We start from the raw sequence: 24937 nt of genomic DNA, 5'->3' as shown, positions 1-24937 counted from the left end.
AAACCATACAGATCGGTAGGGGGAGCGAATTAAATCATTCATAATCTGGGGCGCCTGGGTGACTCAGTGGGTTAAATATCCGACTCTTGATTTCGGCTCAGGTCATGATCTCACAGTTGGTGAGTTCAAGCCCCACATCAGGCTTTGCACTGAGAGCGTGGAGCCCTCTTGGGGTTCTTTCCCTACCCCCCCCCCCCCCCGAAGCTCTTTCCCCCTGCCCTGCTTGCACTTTCTTTCTCTCTCTCTCTCTCTCAAAATAAATTTTAAAAATAATAAAATAATAAACCACCCATAATCCAACTCAGATGGAGATAAATGGAATTTTGATACATAAGAGGCGCTCAGTGTCTGAATTAATTAATGAATAATGAATGAATGGCAACAACTTCAGGGGAGATGACGCCATGAAGGATGATTAACATGATAGAGGACGGGTCCACATTCCAGTAATTCTGATATGCTGGCCTTAGGGGCCAAAGTCAATAGGAATATGTAACCGGGATCCAGATCAAAGCCCTAAATTTAGGGTCTGACGACTCTATGCTGTGACAGAAGGGGAGAGACCTGACTAAACCGTGCTTACAAAACAGTTCTCAAACTTTTTACCCTCAGGCTCCTTTACATCCTCAGTAATTACTAAGGACCCCACAGTTTTTGTGACTGTGGGTTATATGTTGGTGTTTATTGTTTTAGAGAAATGATAAGCCTATTATATATTAACATTTATGAAAAATATTTTTTTTTTTAATTACAGAGGACTGGCATTACTTTACAGTTTCGAAAATCTCTTGGAGGCAGCTGCTTCAACACTTGGCCTGTCAAAATGTTGTCTTGGTTGAAGTACATGAAGAAAATCCAGCCTCCCACAGCTGTGTATTTGGAAAACAGAGGCATTTTTAATTTTGTTCAGATATTCTTTTTTTTTTATTTTTTTTTAACGTTTATTTATTTAAAAAAAATTTTTTTTCAACGTTTATTTATTTTTGGGACAGAGAGAGACAGAGCATGAACGGGGGAGGGGCAGAGAGAGAGGGAGACACAGAATCGGAAACAGGCTCCAGGCTCTGAGCCATCAGCCCAGAGCCCAACGCGGGGCTCGAACTCACGGACCCCGCGAGATTGTGACCTGGCTGAAGTCGGACGCTTAACCGACCAAGCCACCCAGGCGCCGCCCCTTTAACGTTTTATTTATTTTTGAGACAGAGAGAGACAGAGCATGAACAGGGGAGGGGCAAAGAGAGAGGGAGACACAGAATCCGAAACAGGCTCCAGGCTCTGAGCTGTCAGCCCAGAGCCCGACGAGGGGCTCGAACTCACGGACCGTGAGATCATGACCTGAGCCGAAGTCGGACGCTTAACCGACTGAGCCACCCAGGTGCCCCCAGATATTCTTTTTGATACTACACCAAAACTTGACAAGTGGTCATTTCTTAAAAGTTAGTTGCACTCAGGGCGCCTGGGTGTCGAGCCCCCCATCGGGCTCTGTGCTGACAGCTCAGAGCCTGGAGCCTGCTTCAGATTCTGTCTGTCTCCCTCTGCCCCTCCCTGCTCGTGCTGTCTGTCTCTCAAAAATAAATAAACATTGGGGCGCCTGGGTGGCTCAGTCGGTTGAGCATCCGACTTCGGCTCAGGTCACGATCTCGCGGTCCGTGAGTTCGAGCCCCGCGTCAGGCTCTGGGCTGATGGCTCGGAGCCTGGAGCCTGCTTTCCATTCTGTGTCTCCCTCTCTCTCTGCCCCTCCCCCGTTCATGCTCTGTCTCTCTCTGTCTCAAAAATAAATAAAAACGTTAAAAAAAATTTAAAAAAATAAAATAAAATAAATAAGCATTAAAAAAAAATTTTTTTTTAAAGTCAGTTGCACTGTAGAAATCGAAACCATATCCACGGGCTTTATGCAAACGGTTACATTAACACCCATTGGCCTGTGACGGACAAGCTCAATTTTGGCCACTGGCAACCAATCTTGTCGGCTGGTGTCCTTGAAATGACAGGCTCGCCTCATTGACTTTTGAGAACATGTCTTCCAAAAAGAGGAGGTCTGAAAAATCAGTTGGTCAGTCACTGTTCCAACAAAAAACAAAAAAATGGGTGTTCCATGAATAAAGCACTTCTTTTTTTTTCAACGTTTATTTATTTTTGGGACAGAGAGAGACAGAGCATGAACCGGGGAGGGGCAGAGAGAGAGGGAGACACAGAATCGGAAACAGGCTCCAGGCTCTGAGCCATCAGCCCAGAGCCCGACGCGGGGCTCGAACTCGCGGACCGCGAGATCGTGACCTGGCTGAAGTCGGACTAAAGCACTTCTTTTTGCTCAGACCTGGAATAACCGTGTGCTTTTCCTCCAGACCGCACCCTTACGTATGCGGTACGAGGGCCTCATGTGTGCTATTCATCTCACCACACAGAATATTTTCATAAGTGCACTCAAGGGTTGAGATTTAACAAAATGAACAATTTTTGCTGTTTCATCGGGGACAGTCATGAGGAAGCTGGCGGTGATAATCCTGAACTTGATTGACGCTTAGGCACCAGCAGTTTTGCCCATCACTGCTTTCGTGTACCATCCGTGCAAAAGTTCACAGAGTGGGAAAGACAAAGTCTTAGTATTACTATGAAAGTAGTTTTGACTTTGAGAGCCCCACAAAAGGGTTTGGGGGATTCCCAGGAGTCCACGGACCATACTTGACCATCGCTGTTCTAGATGTGACCTGAATGAAGCAGAATATAAGGAGGATTTTCACCTCCCTTCTTCTTGATCCCATGTCTTTCTTAATTTGGCCTAAGACTGCATTCATTTTTCAAGGAGCCAGTGTCAGCTGGATTGCACTCAGCAGTTAACATGAAATAAATCTTGGAAGATGTGATGCTAGGGGGGAGCAGGGAATATCTTCATAGAAATAATGCCTGAGCTCAGTCTTGATAGAGAAAAGATGTTTTTCAGGTGAATAAGGTGAGGCAAGAAGGGCACTGCGGGCAGGAGACCGTGGGCAAATACACACGGAATGAAAAGGCTGGAGTGCTGGGAGAGCAAGGGATCCATCTGTAAAGTGCAAGGGTGCCCGAGAATGTCATGGACAGGGTGAGAGGGAGGTCAGCACTGGGGGTAAGAGAACCACGTCAATTTGGGAACGGCAGTATGTGGGACTGGTGATTAGAGGTGCCTGCTTTTCGGGTCCCTGGGTGGCTCAGTTGGTTAAGTGTCTGGCTCTTGACTTCAGCTCACGTCATGACCTCACAGTTCCTGAGTCCGAGCCCCACATCGGGCTCTGCACTGACAGCACGGAGCCTGCTTGGGATTCTCTCTCTCCACTCCTCCTCTCTGCCCCTCCCCTACCCGTGTGCTCTGTTTCTTTCTCTCTCAAAATAAATAAACAAACTTAAAAATTAAAAAAACAACAACAACAGATGCCTGCTTTGGGTTAGCACCTGAAATCGACAGGCACGGGGGTGGGCGGGCTTACCCAATCTCAAGGGCGTGAGCCGTAGTCAGCCTCAGGGGTCTAACGAAACCCCTCTTGTGAACTCATTGCTCAAAGCGCAGAGAGAATAAGGTACCTCCCCAGACACTGGTGGGAAGAGATCCACGGTCTCCAGAGATGCTATGTCTCCATGCTATTGGCAGCGAGAGCAGTCAGGAGGTGGAGCTAGAGGTTGCTCTCAACCTCTTAAGGCCTGATCCCTGAACTTCTGGTCTTTCCCTTGAACTGCAATCACCCATCCCATTGTTAACAAGGCCATTCCCTCAACCGAACAGCACCAAGTTCCTCCCAGTCTTTCAACAAAGGTAGTTTGCTTTGTTTGCCCCGAGGGCTCATATTAATCCCCACCCCCTAGGGAAGCAAGACGGACAGAGGGACAGGTTCGTTTCAGGAAGCTGGGAGGAAGTTTGGGTCTCAACTCCTGACAATCTTTGCTTCGTGAGAAATCTTTTCTCTGCCTCCAAACTTCCTTGAGGATGTCCGTGGGAGGCACTCATGCCAGCCCCTCATGCAGCGGCGGTAAATGCTCCCACCTCCGTCCGAATCAGCTCCTGAGCGCCCGTGATAGGTATCGCCACCCCTCCCGCACACACGACCAGTACTTGGCCAGGAAATAATCGCCACCTCCCCGCCTCCCCATTATTAGAAAGCAATAAAAATCTAAGCATAAGAGACCTCCGTTTGCCCAGTATTATCATTCGTTCATTGAACAAATATGCGTAACTTACCACCTGGGCAGCAGGCATACAGCTGGCTGGCAGGATTCCGCCACGGGCTGGTGGCTGGTGTGTGCTCCCTGCCCTCAAGGGCTTTACCGTCTGGTAGGAGAGAGAATTCCATGAAGAGGTGATGACAGAACTATCGCTTTGGTCCATGATGTCTCAACCACATGACACAGCATGGGAGCTCCTGAGCATGGGGTTCTGTTTTGTGCCTTTGCTTAAACTGCCTCAGCCTGGAATGCCCCTACCCCCTCACCCCGACCCCCCCAGCCCCCCACCCCCACCAGTAAGCAAAGACCACCCACCTACGTCCCTCTTCTCTGACAGGGGGGTTCCCATCTGTAGTAGATCCCAACTGGAAGAGGAGAGAAGCCTCAACTTTAATTCGAGTTCTGAAATTTTATTTTTACCTTCAACTGCATCTTTCAATCAATGAAACGGCACCGTTTTACGATTGAAAAGTAACCGCAACTTCAGGTTTAACGTAAGACTGGCCCCTAAATTTTGAGGCCTAGGCCAGTTTTCATCCAGAGACAGGGGAAGCATGGAAACCTCCAGGAAAAAATACACATACGAGGAAATAATGAGAGAGGGAATAAAAGAATCTGCATTGTGAGAACATTCTAGAAGCCACATTTACTCAACCTCCCGGTGACCCCTATCTGTCCAGACCTTGGACCATGCCTTCCTGCCTAGCACAGGGCTGTGCACAAAGCAGGTGCTCGGTTTACATGGGGGTAGGCACGGCTGGGGGGGCGGGGAGCTGGGGGGGATAAAACCAGACAGGGCAGGGCAGGCTTGGTACGAAGGAGGAACTGCTGGTGGCAAAGCTGCCCCAGGCATCAGCTTCCAGATGTGACCATCCCTCCAGGAGAACCGATGTCCTTTAACAGCAGCAGCCTTGTGTTTGTTGCTCACGGAGACCTCGGAACTTCACAATACAAATGCACTCCAGTCAAGCCGCGTAAGTGCAAACAGGCATCAGCCCAGGGGCTGGTACCAGGCGCCCTCCCGCTGGCGCTGAGCTTGTACAGTGGGCACAAGGTGACATGCAGACCCACCTCAGAGAAGGGTCGTGACTGGGTGAACCGAAGACGGGAGAAGGAGGCCACATGACCGGCCGCCCACCTGCACGCACCATCCTAACTGACCACCTCTGGGATGTGCGGCCGCTGCAGGTGAGGAACGTGCAGACAACAGTGAGGGGCCGTTCCCGGTCCCAGCACTATGGAGTGACACAGCTGGGACCTAACTCTGATCTGTCTGGCTCTGGAGCTCACACTACCTGAGCCTCTGGGACAAGCCTTCATCTCCTTCTTCCTTCTGCTTGGCGGCTGCCCTGTAAACCTTTGGCTATGTGCGTTTAAGAGCTGGGGCCCTGGGTAATTTAAGGCCTACCCAAACACAGCATCCGCGCAGGGATCACAGGGGTGGAAGTCTGAGGGCAGAAGATGGGAAGGCTAGTGAGGACAAGAGGCTCTCCCAGGCAGCGCACCGTGCCCCTACTCCCAACTCTGCGCTGCCTCCCTGCCCTGCCACGTTTATCCCATCCTGTATCTTGCTTCTTCTACCTGCACTTCCTGGGTGTGTGTCGTCAGTTGACCTGCTCAGCGGGTGGAAAGCGGCCAACCCCTTGTTAGCCGACCCATCCCCTTGACAGGCCAGCCCCTGGCCAGCTGGGCACCCACTGTCTGCCACCGTGGGGAGTCGGCACAACTGGATCAAGCACCAACTAGTGAACTGAAGGCCACGGGACCACCGCCATGGAGCCAGTCAAGGGCAAGGGACACTCATCCTCTCCCAAACCCTGGCCAGACTTCACTCACACAGCTCCTGCTGGCGAAAGGCCTGGGATACAACCAACCTCACTCCTGTGATCAAGACAAACCCCTGCTGACCAAGGATGGGCCCCCTGATTTCAGAAGGGCTGAACCACAGGCGGAGGAGGCCGGTTCGGGTGTGGCACTGGCCTGAAACTCCTCGGCTTTCCTCACCCTGCTCTCATCACCTGTTGTCTGGCAGTGGGACCAGCGTCTGGTCATCCCCTCTGAAGAACGATCCCCTCCCGGGCAGCTTTCTATAGGCCTGTCTCTAATCCTCGATCCTTAGTATGACAGCACACGGTAGGGACAGCATGCATTTAGGGAATGAATGAACATAACATTCAAGACACCGGAGCTTTCAAAAACGGATATATTTACTTCATTATTTGCCGCTCAGTCAAGCACATACTGATGTATCCGAGTCACTTTAAGACGTAAGACGAAGCAGGGTCACAAACATGCTAGCTCGTCCCTCTGCTGAGAGTCCTTGGGCGATACTCAGGTCCCAACGTGGCTTCTCTGCTCTGGCCTGGCCTCTCAGCCCTTCCTGGCCGCCTTCCCTCCCTCTGCTGCTCCCCTCTCCCTCCCAAACCTGTGGTGTTTCGTAGATTCAGACACACCTGGCTTAGCCACCAAGTGACCTGGAAAGGGGGCTCAACCTGTCCGTGCTTCCATCTCCCCATCTGCAAAGCAAGGCTCCCTAACTGGTAATGAGCCACGGCGGGCGGCCAGCTCCGCGAGCCAGCTTCCGTGTGAAGCACCTGGCTCACATCAGAGCTCAGGACTCCATACTGCAGCCCTGGCAGGTAGGCGTGGGCGTTCCTCCACTGGAGATGGGGAAACCGAGGCTGAACTAGGCCAAGTATGTTTCCCAAGAGCAACGTCTGTGGAACTGGGATGCGTTGCATGTGTTCCAACTGGGAACAGCCTGTCTCTCCACGGATTTCAAGCTCGCCATAACCCACAGGAATGCTTGCTCCCCACCTCCCTCCCGTCCTCCCTGCCTCCCTTCTTCCTTCCGAGACGGTGGCAAAGCAGGGCCACTGGGGCAGGTCACAGGTTCACAGGAGCCTGCACGATTCGGTGTCTCCCGTCGCTGCCTTGCCATTCTTCCTTGTTCCGTGCAGCCTGCGTGTCACCACTTCAGGGACACTAGAAACTCCGTGAGGACAAGGACCAGGACTTCAAGGAAGGACAGGGCCAGGAGGAGTAGCCGCTTGGCGGACGGCTAGGCCCGGTGGGCCCATGAGGGTTCAGGGACAACAAGCAGGGCAGGACAAGCCCGCAAACAACTAAGGCCCGTCGAGGAGTGTGCCAGAGAGATGTGTGAGCACCGTGGGAGCGGAGGAAGGGGCGCTGCAGGATGGCCTCCTCAGGGGGACATTTAGTGGCGCCACCGTGCACCAGGTCCTGCAGTCTCATTGTATTTCATCCTGACAGAGGAGGAGTCTGAGCTCAAGGACAACGCCCTTGACAAGCCGCAGAACTGAGATTCGAACCCAGACCCGACTGATTCTAAAACCCACGCCCAGTCCTCTGCACGTCTGCCATCGGAGGGGACGCCCCCTCTGAGTCTCGAAGGACAACATCCAGATAAAATGAACCACGTTCAAAGCAAAGCGACGAAGCATATTCTCCCCAAATCTTACATTGTAACCGGCCGGAAAGGCAAACATCGAGGATGCTGGGGACACAGGACGTGGCAGAAGGAGCCATCTGAGCAAACGTCAGCTTCTGCCGCCCCGCGTTCCCTGCTCTCAGCCAGCAAGGCCAATGGATGTTTCAGAACTGCCGCCGCTGATCAGTTCCAGGAGACGGTCTCTCAACCTCAGTGTCTGTAGGACAGCTTCGTTCTTCAGGCCCCAGAGTCTCAGTTTTGTTTTTTATACTGTGAGACAGAGAGATCATTAGAAGTGGGTGAGGGAGAACCCGGGGAATCCCGAGAACCATCTGGGCCTCAGCCGCCTCCTGCAGGGGCTTCTCGGAGGAGGGGGCACCACAGGCACCAGAGGGTGACATCCCTAGTCGGCACCTGGACCGCCTTTCCTCTCTAATGGAAGAAGAAGCTGGCAGAGGTGGCGGGGGGTGGGGAGGGGGTGCATAAGAAAGACACTGGAACATTAGAAGTGAACGTGCAGCAGGTCCATCCTAATCTTTAAGCGGAGTCTTGTTCAAAGAAAAGAAAATCTCAGTCGGTTTAGCATCTGACTTCGGCTCAGGTCATGATCTCACGGTTGGTGAGTTCGAGCCCCACATCAGGCTCACTGCTGTCAGCGCAGAGCCCGCTTCAGATCCTCTGTTCCCGTCTCTGCTCCAGCTCATGCTCTCGCAAAAATAAATAAACATTAAAAAAAAAAATCTCAGGGGGGGCGCCTGGGTGGCTCAGTCAGTTAAGCGCCCAACTTTGGCTCAGGTCATGATCTCGCGGTTCGGGGGTTCAAACCCCGTGTCGGGCTCTGTGCTGACAGCTCAGAGCCTGGAGCCTGCTTCAGATTCTTTACCTCCCTCTCTCTCTCTGCTTCTCCCCCACTCACTCTCTGTCTCTGTGTCTCTCTCAAAAATAAATAAACATTAAAAAAATTTTTTTTAATCTCAGATAGAGAAGGACCCTCAGAAGCCATCTAGTCCAATCACTGAGTTTCCAAACAGAATCCTGGACCCTGGGTCTCGAGACTGTGATTTAGAAGGAAGGGGGGGTTGTTCTAACACCAATGTGTAAGGACCAGCAAGTTAGTCTGTACTTCTGACTCCTTCCCACCCTCTACCACAATCGACACTTGGATGTTTCCTCAATGGCCCTGCCTCAGTGTGAGCACCCCGGACACAGGGAGCTCACTGTTCCCCAAGAAAGCTTTCGTGTCTGAGGCATCACAAAGACCTTTCTCCTCCTTCTTCCTGCCCCACCATCGCAGCTTCTTCAGCACTGTCTGCCTTTAGGGATTGACAACGCCCCACTCCTTGCAGAAAACAGATGCAACCAGCAAGGCACCCGTCATCACCTCTGGGCTTCTGGAGGAGGGGAGCGGCCGGCGGGGAGGGGTTCAACCGTGGGGCAGGGGCGACCCCTGGTGGCCACAGAGATTACAGCTATCAACGTGCAGGCTGGGCAGGGGGAGCCGGGAGCCGGGCACTTACTTTGTTCATGATCCAGTCGGCATCTTCAATGGCTCTTTTAATAATCTGCTGGATTCTCTCAGGACTGTCTTCATCTGAATGAACCCGGAAACTCTGGAAGTTGAAGCATAAAAAAAGATGACGAGGCAAAATTCACAGGACCAGCATCTTCAGAGCACCAGTCACAGGCCAGACGTGCTGCTGCCCCTTTCCACTCATATCGCTCTTACCCCTCCGTAGACCGTGATGACGATCCCACCCAGAGATGAGGAAACAGAGGCTCAGACACCCCAACTTGCCACCATGCAATGGCGCCAGTATTTAAATCCTGGTCTATTCAGCCACACAGCCTGTCCTCCGGCCAGCAGAGCAATTACAAAATGGAAGACTGGCCCCCAAGTTACCCCCAATTAAGCTGGGCCCAAAGGTTATCAGGCAGTACGGGCCCAAGGGAAACTTCCATCCCTCGGTTTCCTTTGCTCCTCCCAGGAAGCTGCTTTCACCAAGCTCCACAATAGCCAGGCTTCCCCTGGCCCATGCTGCAAGGCCAAGCAGAGGGAAGGGCAGCTGTGAAGGTGACCGGAAGATCCAGCCAGGCCCGATGCAGAGCAATGCGGGGCTGCTGTTTGCTCCCAGCCACGTGTTCACCCTTGAGACGGATCGGGAGGCTCAAGTTCATTGGTGTGGCACTCAGGGCCCTCCACAAAGAACTGGTACCCTCTCTGCCCGGTCACCCTCGACCCCACACATCCTCCGATTGGTCTTTAGGAGCATCTCAAACGCTCGCCCCTGGGAAGTCCTCCGTGGCGCCCTCAGACAGACAGCTGCGCCCTCCTCCGTGTTTCCACAGCCTGTCTGTTGCTACCTCTATTTTTTCTATGCTTTCCACATTCTATTTGCATTCAGTTTAGTTCAACTTTTTATTTAGAAATCATTTCTAACCCACAGAAAAGCTGCAAGAATACAAATGAATTCCCTACCAGAATCACCAATTGTGAACATCTCCCTACATTTGCTTTATCATGCTCTTTTTTTATGGGTTTGTGCTCCATTTGAGGGGGGGGGGAGCATTTAAAAGTTGCAGACATCATGCCCCGAGCCCCTAAACACTTCAGTGTGTTTCAACAAGGAGATTCTCTCTTATATAACCGTGGGAGTCAAATCCAAAAAATTCAACATTGATATAATACTACTCTCTCATCAATAGCCCAAATTCCAATCTCACGAATTTCTCCGATAACGTCCTTTTGAATCATTGTGTTTTGTTTTGTTTTTTTTCTGGCCCAGAATCCAATCCACTCATTACATTGAGTGGTCGTGTCTCTTTCGTCCCCTTGAAAGCACAGCTCTCCTTGTGTTTCATGACACTGACACATTGGCTGGATGAGCAGAGGCCAGCTGTGTGCGAAATGGCCCGTCCGTTATGGATTCGCCTGACGTTTTCTCCTGAGTAAAGTCAGGCTGTGCGTTATTGGCAGGAATGCCTGTCAACATGATGTCGTGTCCCATATTTTATTTTAAGTATCCATTTGAGCTGCCTTATTTGAGCCCTGGTACAGAGCTGAGGCGCTGGATGATACATCTTCTGTTTTTTGAGCGAAAATCAGACAGAGGGGCTGGGCTGTGGTTTTTGGTGGCTCTTACCAGACTGCCGCCCCTCCCCCTCACTGCCACCCGAGAGACTATCCTTGCACCCCGCTCCCTGCCCCCAGCCCTGAGATGGGTCCCCTATCATGGGAACCCCCCCATCCCAAGCCCAGTACACACTGCTCCCACCTGCCTGACCGCATGTCTGTAATGCTCCTGGATGCCCTTGGTGGGCAGCTGTCGGCAACAGCGCAGCAGGTATCGGTAGAGCTGCAGTGGCCTCTGGACCAGCTCTGCCCCTGGGAGTGGGGCCATCTTCCAGACCCTCGGTCCCTGGAAAACACAGAAAGCGTCGCTTCTAAGGCATCAAGCCGGTACTTGGCCCTGACCCCCCCACGTTCCACGGCTCTGTGAAGCGGGTTTGATACAACGTGGAGGCCAGGTCGCTTTCGTGCCACGCTCCACAGAGCCCAGACCCCAAGCTCGGGCTGGGCATTCCGTCCTGCAGAAGTCTCAGCCCGGAGCAGGCCCGCAGGGACCAGAGGGGAGATGCCCAGCCTCATCCTGGCGCCTTCTTTCTGGAAGCCAACTTCCGCTGGCGGGGGACGAGGTGCCACGGACGGGCAGGGTGGGGGTGACAAGCAGGAAGACCCCGCACCGCAAGACTGAGAAACGAGCTGACTACAGGCAACAGAGAGGAGAACGTCCAGAGGTCTGAGCCTCGCCACTCAAAGTGTGGTCCTGGACCAGTGGCATCGACGTCACCCGGGAGCTTGCCCAGACCTGCTAGGCTCCTGCCTCGACCTCTACCACAGCATCTCACCCTAAAGGCGTCCCTGCCTTCAGCCTGTCACTCTCCAGTCTCCTCCACCCTGATGCCAGAATGTGCTCTGGAACCGGGGTCCTGGGCTCATCTCGCAGTCGGCCCCATGGAACTTCTCCCAGATCCCCCAAATCGGCACCCTCTTGGTGCCTTTGCACCTGCCGTCACTTTCGCGTCAAGCTCCCCTCCCCTCCTCCTCCATGCGAGGAACTCGTGTCCATCCTTCTAGGTCCGGCTCGGCGTCCCTTCCTCTGGGAAGCCCTTCCTGACCGTCCCGGCCTGAGGCGCTGCAAGTGCCCTGCTCCAGAGCTGTTACAGTGCTGTCCACACAGCTGAGGATTCATCTGCTGCCAAGCCTGTGCAGCCTAGCCCAGGCCCCGGGGCTTCGTGCCCTGCTTGTCGAACTGGACTGAATGGAAACTGTTATCTCCTCTGTACAGATCTCCCCTCTCCAAGAGGGAAGCTCACTATGTTCCAAGCGAAGGAGCTGAAAGACCAAGATTAAGTGGCTGCCCTTAGTTTCAAAGTAACATGGAAAGAAGAGAGACAACTCCCTCCCCTTCAAAAAAAAAAAAAAAAAAAAAAGAGAGAGAACCAGAATACTAAATCTATCACAGGTTCTTAAACTAAGAAAGGGAATTCATTAAGTAGCTAGTTTCAGAGGCTCCTTCCTTCCATTTCCAGCATATTATCTTCCTGGCAACAATAACCGCCTGTCTCCACAGCTCAGTTCGCCAATGCCCCCTGCTCCTCTGGGCTTCTGCCATGACACCGGGATGGACAGGTGCTTGTCTGCGCCCACCCTTCCTCCCTTTTGCCAGCGGCCCGGATGTGTGACTGGCCATCCACCCCTCCCCAGGCCTCTGCACCCAGGCCTGGACAGGGCTCCACTCCAGGCCCGACCAATCAGAGCCCTGCATCCACATGTGGGCACATGATGGAAGCTGGCCCAGTCAGAGTGAATCTTACCACCTCTGCAGGGGTGAGTGGAAAGGTCTCCTTTTTTTCCCTCCAGACTTGCCGCGGGAAGCATTCGCTCTTGCCTCCTCTTGAAGCCACACGGCAGCAGGCTGAGCGGAAATGCCAAGTCTGAAGAATTCATTTGAACCCTAAGACCATCCACCTGAAGGCAGTCCCACCTCTAGACTTTTCAAGGATCTGAGCTGGGGCACCTGAGTCGTTCAGTGGGTTAAGCGTCACACTTCGGCTCAGGCCATGATCTCACGGTTTGGGAGTTGGAGCCCCGCATCGGGCTCTGCGCTGGCAGTGCGGAGCCTGTGTGGGATTCTCGGTCTCCCTCTCTCTCTGCCCCTCCCCACTCACTCTCTCTCTCTCTCAATAAATGAACTTAAAAAGAAAAAAAAAGAAAAAAAAAAGGGTCCGAGCCAAGTGATCCCCTTTACCAAAGCAGCTTGGGTTTATTGTTTTGTTACCTGGCGCCCAGAGCCCTAACTGATGGACAGATCCCACCCTCCCAAATCCTGCTCCCCTGATGAGCTCTGATGGTTCCAGCTCTAAGGAAGAGTGTGAACGGTGCAAGGCCCCTAAGATCCTCCTGCCATGAATATCAACCCGCCAGTCTGACTAGTTGCACTTAAAGGCCTCCAAAAAACAGGGGAACCCCACACAGTGGGGGGCAAAGACCTTCGAGGGCCACCACGGAGGACATAACGCCAAAGTGCCCACCTGATGGGCAGACTCCACTGGCAGGCTTCCCCAAACTATATAAAGTGCTAATCAAATATTGTAAAATGCTAGTCGTGGAACAGATGGTTACCATCTGCAGTCTTCCAGATTAACATTTGGAAAGAGCACAACTTTGTTTCAGTAGTTAAAAACCCCAGCAATACTTAGAAACCAACCCAGCAAGTATGGGCGGGAGATTATTTTCAGCTCAATTATAATACTTAGTCATTCTCAGTAATAAGTAGCAGAGAATGCATGTGTGGGTCCACTCAGAAGAGTTCAACTAAAAATGTTTTAATTTAATTTAAAGTGTGGGTTGGCTATTAAGGGGCAATGAACTCCAGAGCATCGCCGCTAAAACTCTAGTCAAACCCTGGGGCCCCAAACAACTGCTTGGCACATCCTGCTCTTTGCTCTTGACCTCGGCCTCTCCTAGGCTCCCTGCCTCTGTGATGGTACCTCGGTCTTCCCAGGCAACCAACCCAAAACCAGCACTGAGCCAACCTAGCCTCGTCTTCCTGCCTCAATCTCATGCCACGGTCTCTAAGTCCTATCCAAATCCACCTCTGAATGCCCCCTCCAATCTGCTCCCTCCTCTGTTCCCACTGCATAATCCATGCTTCAGACTGTTATCAGAGCTCCCGTGGGCAACTGCCAGAATTCCCAGCAGGCCTCCCTATCTTCCAATCTATTCACCACTTGACAGCCAGTGAATCTTCCCAAAACATAACTCTCAACATGGCACGCTCCTGCCCGAAACCCTTGATCTGATATCCACCCCTATCCCTGCCGCTCGTGACAACTTTCCCAAAATGTGTGGCAAATGTGAAACTATTTTAAGCAGCATGTGGACCGATACCTTTTTATTGTAATGATTTTATATTTGTTTTCATGTGTAATGACCAAAAAAATACCATAATGTCATTGGTTTTGTGGCTTAAGACGGTTTAAAAAAGGAACGGGCACAAAACTGATTTTATTCCTTAAGTTTTACTTTTTATCTTTTTTTTTTAATGTTCATTTATTTCTGAGAGAGAAATCACGCAAGCTGATTTACTTTGAGAGAGAGAAAGAGAAAGAGAGACAGAGGATCCGAAGTAGGCCCCGCACTGTCAGTGCGGAGCCCGACGTGCAACTCAAACTCGCGAACCGTGAGGTCATGACCTGAGCTGAAACCAAGAGTCAGATGTTTAACCAACTGAGCCACCCAGACACCCCGCAACACTATTTTAAAATTATCAAGCAAGTCAGGAGGCAGTTGCAATGTGGATATGGCAAAAATCATGAAAGTGGGGGTGGCTGGGTGGCTCAGTCTATTAAGCATCCGGCTCTTGATTTCAGCTCAGGTCATGACCTCTCTATTTGGGAGACAGAACTCCAACACTGGGCTCCATGCTGTGAGCGAGAAGCCTGCTTGGGATGCTCTCTCCCTCTCTCTCTGCCCCTCTCTTTCTCTCACAACAAATAAACTTAAAAAAAATCATGAAAGCAGTACTGAAGTTTGGAAAGCACTGGCCTATGGAACAAAATCCATACTCCTTCCCATGGCCTCCAAGGCCCCTGTTGATCTGGCCCCTGCCCACCCCTCATCACATTTCCTATCACTCACTGCAGCATCTAGGCAAATTGAGCTCTGGGTGGCACATTCCACGACAGCCTGTGTCATGTTCACGTGTTACAGTCTTTGCACCGTGACAGAATGCTTGGCATTTAGTAGGTGCATTGGGGTTCCCCAGAGACACAGAACCAATAGAGAGAGAGAATATATACAGATATATTCATATATGTATATTATTTATAAGGAATTGGCTCACGTGATTATTGTCCCAGGCTGACGGCCATCAGCCAGGAGAATCCTCTCTCACTCAGGGGAGGGTCAGTCTATTGTTCTATGCTGGACTTCAAGTGCTCCGATGAGGCCTACCCACATTAGGGAGGGCAATCTGCTTTACTCAGTCTGGTGATTTAAACGTTAATCTCATCCAAAAACACCCTCACAAACACACCCAGAATAATGTTTGGCTAACCAACTGGGCACCCCATGGCCCGGTCAACTTGCCACATAAACATAACCATGACAGTAGATGTTCCACATTCATGTGTTGAATGAAGTCTCCTACTCTTGCGTACCACCTGCTCCCTGCGGGTCTCCAGATCCTTCAACACTCAGCTCTAAGGTTTGGCACCTCCCCGCGGAAGCCTTCATTGACCCAGCATCCTTGCTACCATATTCAATGGGAGACCTGTGGGTACCTCAAACAGCCCTCATCACCCCACCTCACTCTAGTTCAGTCTTCATCATCTGCTACTTGGATAACTGGAAGGGTATTTACCAGCCCTCAGCCCCCTTTCAGCCACCCTCCACATGGCGGCCACAGTGCCTTGTCTAACGCTCAACTTAAAATCTTCCCACAGCTGGACGCGCCATGATCATGATTATCGATTATTCATTTTCGTAGGGACGCCGACAATGTGTTGTGTGGGAGAATGTCCTCATTCTCAGCAAGTGGAAGGAAGCATCCAGACCCGTGTCATCATGTCTGCAACTTACTTTCACACGGTTCCCCAGAAGACAACACAAAACGAGAAAAGGTAGGGCGAGAAAGGAAAAGCAAACGTGGCAAAACGTGAAGATTGCGTTCAGGTGGCAGCGATAAGGGTGGACGGTGCGCTCTTGTTTCGACTTCTCTATTATTTTGAAATTCTTTGTAACAGAAAGTTATTTTAGAAAAACTCTTCCACAGCTTTCCCCTTACCTAGGGGATAAAGTCTTAAACTTGTTAGGCTGACACCAATTCCTGAAGCCTTCTTACCCGCCCAGGTTCATCCCCCATCACTCCTCCACCTGCCAGGCACCTTGACACACCCCCGTAGTTCCTTCAGTGCTGACAACAAATAATAAGAAGAAGCACATACGGTTATTCCTACGACGTTGTGGCGGCTCAGGTCACCGGGTATCGCCCGGGGCTCCGAGTGTTTGTCTCCCCACCCTCCCCAACCAGATCAAACTCTCCCGGCACAAGCACGGTACCAAGCACACCCCCCCCCACCAATGCTTGCTGGCTGAGCAACCTCGGCATCTCCAGGCCCCCGGTACTCCTACCCATCACCTCCAGCAGCAACACCCCCCCTCCCCCACCCATCTGTGCCAAGCCTTTCCAGTCCCGTCAACTTCCCTCCGACTCACTTGCAGGCAGCTTCTGCCTCCTGCCTCATTCAGTCTGGACAGGCCACCAGGTAAAAATATCCTCAAATCCTTTCCCCCAAGAAATTCATCCTTGCCTGAGAGCTGACCAATGTGCTAAGCGTGGTGCTGGACATTTTTACAACAACCCTCTGAGGAAAAAACATTATCATCCCATTGTGCAGACGTGGACACTGAGGCTGATTGTGAATATACACCTAGGAAATGGTGGGGCTGAGATGTGGACTCTGCCTGTAACTCCAGTGCCCCAACCTCCCTGAAGAGGTTCTGTTTTGTTTTTAATGTTTATTTTCTGAGAGAGAAATTCAGAGCACGAGCAGGGGAGGGGCAGAGTGAGAGGGAAACACAGAATCCAAAGCAGGCCCCAGGCTCGGAGCTGTCAGCATAGAGCCCGACGCGGGGCTCGAACCCACAACCATGAGATCATAACCTGAGCTGAAGCCAGATGCTTAACCAACTGAGCCACGTGGGTACCCCTAACCTCCCTGAGTCCTTCAAGGAAAGGGGCCCTTCCTTTCCCTTGGCTCTTCTAGGCTCTTGGAGCCTCTCTCCTGGATTAACCCAACACCCTTCTGACATGTCTCTTCTTCATTCCCTCCCTATACTCAGCCAGAACGGAGCAACTAACAACAAAAATCTCATCTATGAGTGTCTTGCTTAATATCCTCTAATGGCACCCACAGAACAAAGTCTAAGCTCATCAGTATGCGTGTGTAGGGTGGTGGTGTTGGGCGGGGGGTGTTCAAGGCTTTCCCCACTCAACTGCCAATCTCTATCCTATCTGCAACCAAATTCCCCATGCCCTCTACTCTCTTCCTGGCGCGGCTTTGTTACTCACAGAATGCCTGGCAGGCAGTGGTCACGCAACAGAAGGGTGTCAGATCGAACCCTCCCTCCCCCGCAACAACCTTCAGTCAACTTTCCCGCACCCTGAAGACTGAGGTGGAACAGTGAAAACATGGGCCCCAGATCATGGCAAGACTGACGTGAGGATTAAGTAAGACAGCACACATGCTGTCACTAAACAGGAGGCCCTCTTCCCCGGCCCTTCTCCGCCCCTGGGAAAGCAGAAGGGAAAACAATATGTTATGATGCCGTTCGAGGCTTCTACCCAAGATAAAAATGGCCTGCTGAAGGAAGCTGGTCGTGCAAACTGAGACTGGCAGAGGCTTATGGATTTCATTGATTTTAGTTACCTCTGCCGACATCAGAGAGAGAGAGAGAGAGAGAGAGGAAAAAAAGCCATCTTTTTTTCTCTTTGAAATCAAACTGAAGAGCAGGTGAAATGTATTTAGCTTTTTCCCAAATCAGAACCGAGTTCTGGTTATTCATCCTGTAGCCTTCAATGAATTACAGGGTTATAAAAATACCTAAGGTGGCATGGCTTGACTGATGGGAGGTGCTCGGTAAAAGGTGTTAACTGAACGAGCAGAAAAATCATCCAAAGTAGGGAGTCTTTCAACACCAGAGCACTGAAGGCAACCTTTTCCCATCCATGGTAAAAAGAAATCTCTTTTCCACATCCCTGGCAGGGAGTCATCCAGCTTTTCTCCCTTACACTCCCTTGTGGCAGGGAGCTCATGACCTCCCAAGTCCAAGCTCCCCATTTCGATTCTGCCAGAGTTGTCACAAAGTCCCTTCGGGTCTGAGCTAAAATCTGCTCTGTAAACTTCTAGTCATTGGTCTGAGCTCTGCCCTTTGGGGCTCAAGTCTCCCTAACTGGCCCCCAAGTCCAGTCTGTCACTGTTCAGTCAATTACCCCAGCCCTGTAGCCATTCTTTTCCAAGATACCCACCCTGAAGGTTCTAGCCTCTCCCAGTGCTTCCCCTTCCCCCTCAGCCTCCTCTGGACACACACACACCCTCATTACTGATCTCGCTCTTAGATATACTGTCCAGTGGAAAAGCTGCGGTTTCCCTGTGTTCTGACCAACTCTGTTCTGACCACCTGGGGCTCAGGTGGCAATGTCACCTCCTTTACTTGGGAGTTCAAGGCATGCTGCTGACTGCATTCTCTGCTCAGGCCCCCATGTGCCCCTGGCATTCAGCTCTGAGGAACTTTTTTTCCATGAACTGTTTTTATTTTTATTTTTTTAACGTTTATTTATTGTTGAGACAGAAAGAGACAGAATATGAACGGGGGAGGGTCAGAGAGAGAGGGAGACAAAGAATCTGAAACAGGCTCCAGGCTCTGAGCAGTCAGCACAGAGCCTGACACGGGGCTCGAACTCACGGACAGTGAGATCGTGACCTGAGCCAAAGTCGGACGCTTAACCGACTGAGCCACTCGGGCGCCCCTCCATGAACTGTTTTTAAATTCCCACCTTGTATTCTATTAGTTCAGTCCAGAGTCGTCATCTGCCACAATCTCTGGGGTACGTGATCCTGTCTGTTATCCAACTCAACTCAATTCGGCACAATAAAGGCACAGAAACAATCACATACCAGGCACAAATGGGGGACACAGAGAGAGACTTTAGCCCCAGTGAGCTGTGTCAGTCACCCATACAGTGTCATTCAGAGCATCCAGCATGTGTGTGGCTCTGGACTCGGGCCTGGGACCAGAGATGAACAGCCCGACATGTTACCTAGTTGTCCTACCTCAAGCTCTCTGCACAGCTGATGACACGTCTTACTACCTACCATTCAGGGAGTGATCAATATGTGCGAGGTAGGTGTTGGGAGCTTTACATGTGTGATCTTATGGGGTACATATCATTAGCCCCATTTTATAGATGATGAAACTGGGGCTCTGAGAGGTTAAGTAACTTGCCAGAGACCACGCAGCTATTAATTACATGGTAAGGTCAGGAATCAAACCTACGTCTGTTTGATTCCAAAGCCCATGCCCCTACGTGCTTCTAACACCAGCTATGTCCATATCTGAGCCATCCACAAAACGCTGCCCGGGTCAGGGCTAAGGACCCCACAGAGAACCCTCCTGGGGCTCATTCAGGACTAGGTCTGCATTCATGAAAGCACTTGACCGTGCTATTACTCACTACTTATTTTTTCAACCTTCTTCATATAACTTTGCTCTGTGCTTTTCTGAAACCCAAGGACACCATCTATAGCTTCCTGCGGCACAAAGATGAAAAAAAAAAAAGTCACAAGGCTGATGTCAATTACACAGACAAAGAAAAGGGGCAACTAAGGAAATGCTAAAAAAGCTCTTAGGAAACCCAAAGGAGAATATAACAGAATAAAGGAAAAGAGTGAAAAATAAAGCCACAAAGGGAATTTCCTGGGAGCCAAGTGGTATCATTGGTACAGAGGCTGAGAAACAGGCCTATGGCCTCATTTAACCCCACTGTCGGTTTCGCTACCCTGTGCCCTGACAAAGGGCGCCTAAAAATAAGTGGGGGAAAGTCATATATTTAAAAAAAGAAAAGAATGGAACTACAGAAAATGACCAGAAATTATGCCCTATTGGGCACTGATACAAGGCTAAATTAAGCCTGCACAGGCCATTGTTTAAATATGCAATTATTTCTCTGGATGGGGAAAGTCGCAATTACAGAAGCAGAGTGGTTCTGCTCCCCCACCACCGGGGCTTCGCCTTGCACATGCGCATTCTCCCGAGCTAGAAACGGGGCGGCAGTCCTTGCTCCTCTAGTCCCTTTCCTATGTGGGTTGAGGCTCTCAAGACCCACCCTCTGTTCCCCTCACCCTCCTGGTCCTCAGTGCCTCCCCCACTCCTTCAAGGTCCTGCACCTGGGCAGTACCTTGGCTCTCAGCTTTGGAACAATACCTTGCTCAGACTATCCGAATCTCTCTCTCCAGTCCAACCGAAGGATACTTCCTAAACACACACACACACACACACACACACACACACACACACACACCCCATGTCGTTCCCTTGCTCCGAAACCTCTGTAGAGTGTTCTTTACCCACGACCTTCCGACATCTGGTTCCAACTTCTCTCATCAAGCTCATCTCCTGCTGTTCTTCCCACACTCCCTGCGTTCTAGCCACACGCTGAACCGCGGGGCGAAGTTCACGGGCTTTGGGATCAGGCAGTCTGCGTGCAAATCCCGGCTCCATCACTTGCCAGTTGTGGGACCCGGGCAAGTTTCTCAGCTTCCACCCTGGAGGCAGTGGCACATCTGCCAATGGGGCAACTGGTAGTATTTCCTACACGGAATCGTTGTAAGGATTAAATAACTCCTAAACCACCCGGCACAGTGCCCGGCACATACAACGCGCTTAGTAACTATTGGTAATAGCATCTCTGAAATGTGCTGTGCTCGTCAACACCTCTCTTCCCCCTTCACCTGCCTCGAGAATTCCTCTTTACCCTTACAGATTCAGCTCCCATGTCACCCCCTCAAGGCTCACACCCCATGCTGCCCATAGTCCTCTAATAAGGTCTCACACTTATCCCAGCGTGACGGGAGAGGCACAGAGAGGGTTTTGATGACAAACAACCCTGATTTAGGAGCCTACCTCTGTCATTCACGAGCTACGTGATCCTGCACAACTTGTTTGACTTCTCTGTATTCTGCGGCCTCCTCTGTAAACTGAAGAACAAGATGTGTACCTCGTGGGGAGGAGGGGGTTGTAAAGATCACGCGAGCTGACGTCGGTGCCCAGCACGGTAGTGCCACATATTATCAGGTGCTTGAACATCATACCCTTTCCTACTCTAGCTGCCTATTTGTTCCTTGCTGACTGTAAGCTCCTGGAGGACACAGACTGTATTACAGGAGTCATCCCTCCACGGTTAACAGTGCCCACAACATAACAGAAGCTCAAAACATGGGTGTTGATTGATCTCCGTTTACCAGGGAGGAAACTAAAGCCAGGACAGGGGCTGTCCTGAAATCACAGAGCCAGCAGGTGGCAGAGCCAGGTCTCAAACTCAGGCCCCGAATCCCTGGCTCTGGATCCTCAGCTCATTCTCCCACACCTGCTGTCTCAAAGGCCAGCGAGCCACCCTGAACATCCTATTTTTTGAGCTCAACCCCCTGAGCCTTTAGCAGTTGAAAGTGGACCGGCTGAGCTATCCCGGCCAAAGCAAACTGGAAAAATCAGACAAAAGGCGAACCTGCCGGTGTCGTCGGAGCAGAGCAAGCAGCAACCTGCAGTGAGTCATTGTGATGTTAGGCTGCCCTGTGGCCGTGGCCTCCCCCACGCAGGCCACAACACATCACTGTGGTTTGAGGGTGCCAGGTCAGGGCACTCCATACGGGCTACTGAAGCTACAACTCGGTTGCTCCCATTTTTACAGAGGAGGAACACTGAGGCTCAGGCTCACACAGAACTAGGTGAGAGCACAGCTGGGCTTCGTACCCAGGGCCCCACCCTCCTAACAAGCTCCTACCCACATACAGGGCTCATCTCAGGGGATGGCTTAGCCGAAGCCTCTGGATTTATCCTTCTCCTCTCGTGCTCTCCCCCCCTCCGGCCTTCCCTTACCCAACCACTCCTAATATTTATGTTGCTCCCCCGCAAATGAATCCAGGTCTCACTTAAGACTTCCCTGACCACTGCGCAGTCACGGCTCTCCTTGTTCACGGCACTCTTTACCACCTGACGTATATTTCATTGTATCCCCCCACTGGAATGTAAACTCCAGAAAGCAGGGCGTCCATTTATTTTGTTCATGACCGTGTCCCTAGTATAGTAGAGTGCCTGATACCATAGTAAGCACGCGTGGGCAAGTACTGAAATAGTCACGGAGCACCAGCAAGGTGCTAGGTACTGGGGTTCCAGAAACAAACAGAAGACCCTGAACATTAACGTCAAATGAAAACTAATTCTTCAATCGTAACTAATCACTACAAGGTGGAATTCAGGTCCCTGAAAGATGGGCTCATGGGATCTCTCGCCCAGTCAAGGGTCAAAGGTTTCTTGAGACAAGGACATTAAATCTGAGGTCTCAAGGAGGAGTAGGAGTTGGCGATGGGGTGGTGAAGGCAGACAGCAGTTTGAATGAAGGTCTGAGGGAGAAAGGCACTGCCAGGCCCAAAGGAGCCCAGGGACTGAGGCAAGGGGGAGAGCAGGAGCAAACAGAATGCTGTCCAGAAAGGCTGGGTCAGATCCAGAAAGGCCTGGTAGGAGGGGAGGAGTTAAGATTAATTCTAAGGTTGGCTCAGTCGGTTGAGCCTCTGACTTCGGCTCAGGTCATGATCTCACGGTCTGTGAGTTCAAGCCCCGCATAGGGCTCTGTGCTGACAGCTCGGAGCCTGGAGCCTGCTTCAGATTCTCTGTCTCCCTCTCTCTCTGGCCCTCCCCCGTTCATGCTCTGTCTCTCTCTGTCTCAAAAATAAATAAACATTAAAAAAAATTTTTAAGATCAATTCTAAGGTCTATCAACTGATGAATGGATAAATAAAATATTCATACAACGGAATATTATTTTGTAGTAAAGAAAGAAATGAACTGATACAAGCTACAATATGGGCAAACCTAGAAAACGTCACTCTGTGAAAGAAGCCAACCACCGAAGACCAAATATTATACGAGCCACTTACACAAAGTGTGCAGAACGTGCAAATCCACAGAGACGGCAAGTCGATGAGGGGTTGCCTAGGGCTGGGGGAAATGGGAGATTGAAAGTGACAGCTAAAGGAGAGGTTTCTTTGGGGGACAATGAATATGTTCTGAAATTGATTATGGCATGGATGCACAGCTCTTGAATATGCTAAAAGACATTCAATTGTGCACTTTAAATGAGTCGTATGCTATGTAAAAACAAAACAAAAACAAAAATAGTCCTGAGGACCAAGGGCTTTTGGCCTCCGCGTGACTAGATGTGTTATGCAGAAGCATCCATCAAAACATGAAGGTTATTGCAGGCAAGCAAAGCTCCCGGGGAGCTTGATGGGGGCAGACGGACTGCGAAGCCCCCCCCCCCCGCCCCCCGGTTTGAAAAATGGGCGCCTGGCTGGCTCTGTCAGTGGACCATGCCACTCCTGATCTCGGGGCTGTCAGTTCGACCCCCACGTTGGGTGTAGAGATTAGAAATAAAACCTTTACGAAAAATAGCCCAGCCGAGGCTGAGCGCGGATGTGTGTGCCAGAGAGTGAGCGCTTCGCACAGGCGCTCGGAGTCCCCTGGGCTCCCTGTGGCCCCACGACCCTCCCCGAGTCCTGGGGCCTTCTCCCCTCCTCCGAGCCGCCCGCCAGGCCTGCGACGGGCCCGGCGCCTCCGCAAGCCGCGCGCCAGGACACCCGGCCCTCCGCGGCCACGACCGACCACGCGGAGCGAAAGGGGACCGCGCAGGTCCCCGCGGGTCGGCCACAGGCCGCGCAAAGCCGAGGACGCCCGAGGCCTCCCTTCCCCAGCCTGCCCCGCCGCGCCGCGCCAGGCGGCTCCAGCCCTCGCGCGCGCGCACCCGCCCGCGTCTCGTCTCCCGCCCTCCGCCGGCGCCGCTCGGCTCACCCGCCTCCACTGGGCAACGTCAATCCCGGACGCGGCGGACGCGGCAGCCCCGAGTGCGCCTGCGCCCCGAGCCCGGCGCGGCCCCGCCCCCGCCCGTCGGCTGTTCGCGGAGCGCCCTCTGCCGGCCGGCAGGAGGGGCTGGGGTCTGTTCGTGAGGAAACCCTACAGGCAAGACCCGCTGGGTGCCCCTTCCCTGATCCGACCCCGCCCAATGGAAAAAGAAAGCTGCCTCGCTAACAGCCTTGAACACCCACTCTTCCTTCTGGCTGTTGCTACCTCCGAAGCCCCGAAGGCAGGCTCTCCCCCATATTCCTGAACACGGATCACTGCTAAAACATTAGGGGTGTTCAAGATTTGTGAGGAGGCTTGCTGGAGGACTTTCCCTAAACCCCTCGTGTTGATGACGGGAATTGTATTTGTAAGGGAATCTGCGTTTTGAGTCATTTCATCAAATTACAGTCCCATAACACCTGTCAAAAGAATAAATATGACAGTAATAGGCATGCTTCCTTTCAGACCCATCTGTAATTATAATTGAGGAAAAGAATACAGAATTTAAACTCAGCTACTGCCGGTATCATTCTTTGAAAATGAAATAATGCTGTTTTATTAAATAGGCTCTCCCTGCTCGCTAATGTTTAGAGCTAAAGTGCTTCTCTGAATTGATTTAAATACAAGTGTTATATCCTGAAAGAAAGAAAGATGAGTCTTTATCTTAAGACAAACCCCCTGTTCAATGATGCTGCTGATCTCTAAGCTGTCTGAAAGAGAGTTGGGTTGTTAGCGGATGATATTGCTTCTGTACACGTCTCCCTTCTCTAGGGCTTTTTAAACCCATTTGTAATGAAAAGGCTGATTTCCTTACACAGACTGACTCCGTGTGTAGCTGATTTAACAGGACAACTTTTTTTTTCTTCTTCTTCTTCTTTCTTCTTCTCTTTTGAGAGGAAAATATTGCTCCCGGGTGGCATCCGAGAATCTGTTTTTCTCCTTTTAGAAGAAGAGAAGCAGGGGATATTTCTTCACAGGAGTAGTGGGGTTTTTTTTTGTTGTTGTTTTTTGGGTTTTTTTGGTTTGGTTTTTGACGTTAGGCTTTTTCTCTCTTGTTT

General features: G+C 51.4%; 1 protein-coding gene across 1 annotated transcript; it reads right to left on the bottom strand.

Moving 5' to 3' along the window:
• Nucleotides 1-6376: 6376 nt before the first annotated feature.
• LYRM9 (LYR motif containing 9) lies at nt 6377-23898 on the bottom strand. The gene is made up of 4 exons (XM_043583612.1): nt 23829-23898; nt 10915-11058; nt 9160-9252; nt 6377-7912 (listed from the first exon to the last, which is right to left on the bottom strand). Exons 2-4 carry the CDS (start codon nt 11038-11040, stop codon nt 7895-7897), a joined length of 237 nt encoding a protein of 78 aa, XP_043439547.1. The 5' UTR covers nt 11041-11058; nt 23829-23898; the 3' UTR covers nt 6377-7894.
• Between the last annotated feature and the right edge of the window lie 1039 nt (nt 23899-24937).

The sequence above is a fragment of the Prionailurus bengalensis genome, chromosome E1, assembly GCF_016509475.1.
Source record: "Prionailurus bengalensis isolate Pbe53 chromosome E1, Fcat_Pben_1.1_paternal_pri, whole genome shotgun sequence".
Lineage (NCBI taxonomy): Eukaryota > Metazoa > Chordata > Mammalia > Carnivora > Felidae > Prionailurus > Prionailurus bengalensis.
Note: the sequence above shows the minus strand (reverse complement) of the source record. Positions and strands in the feature narration are given on the sequence as shown.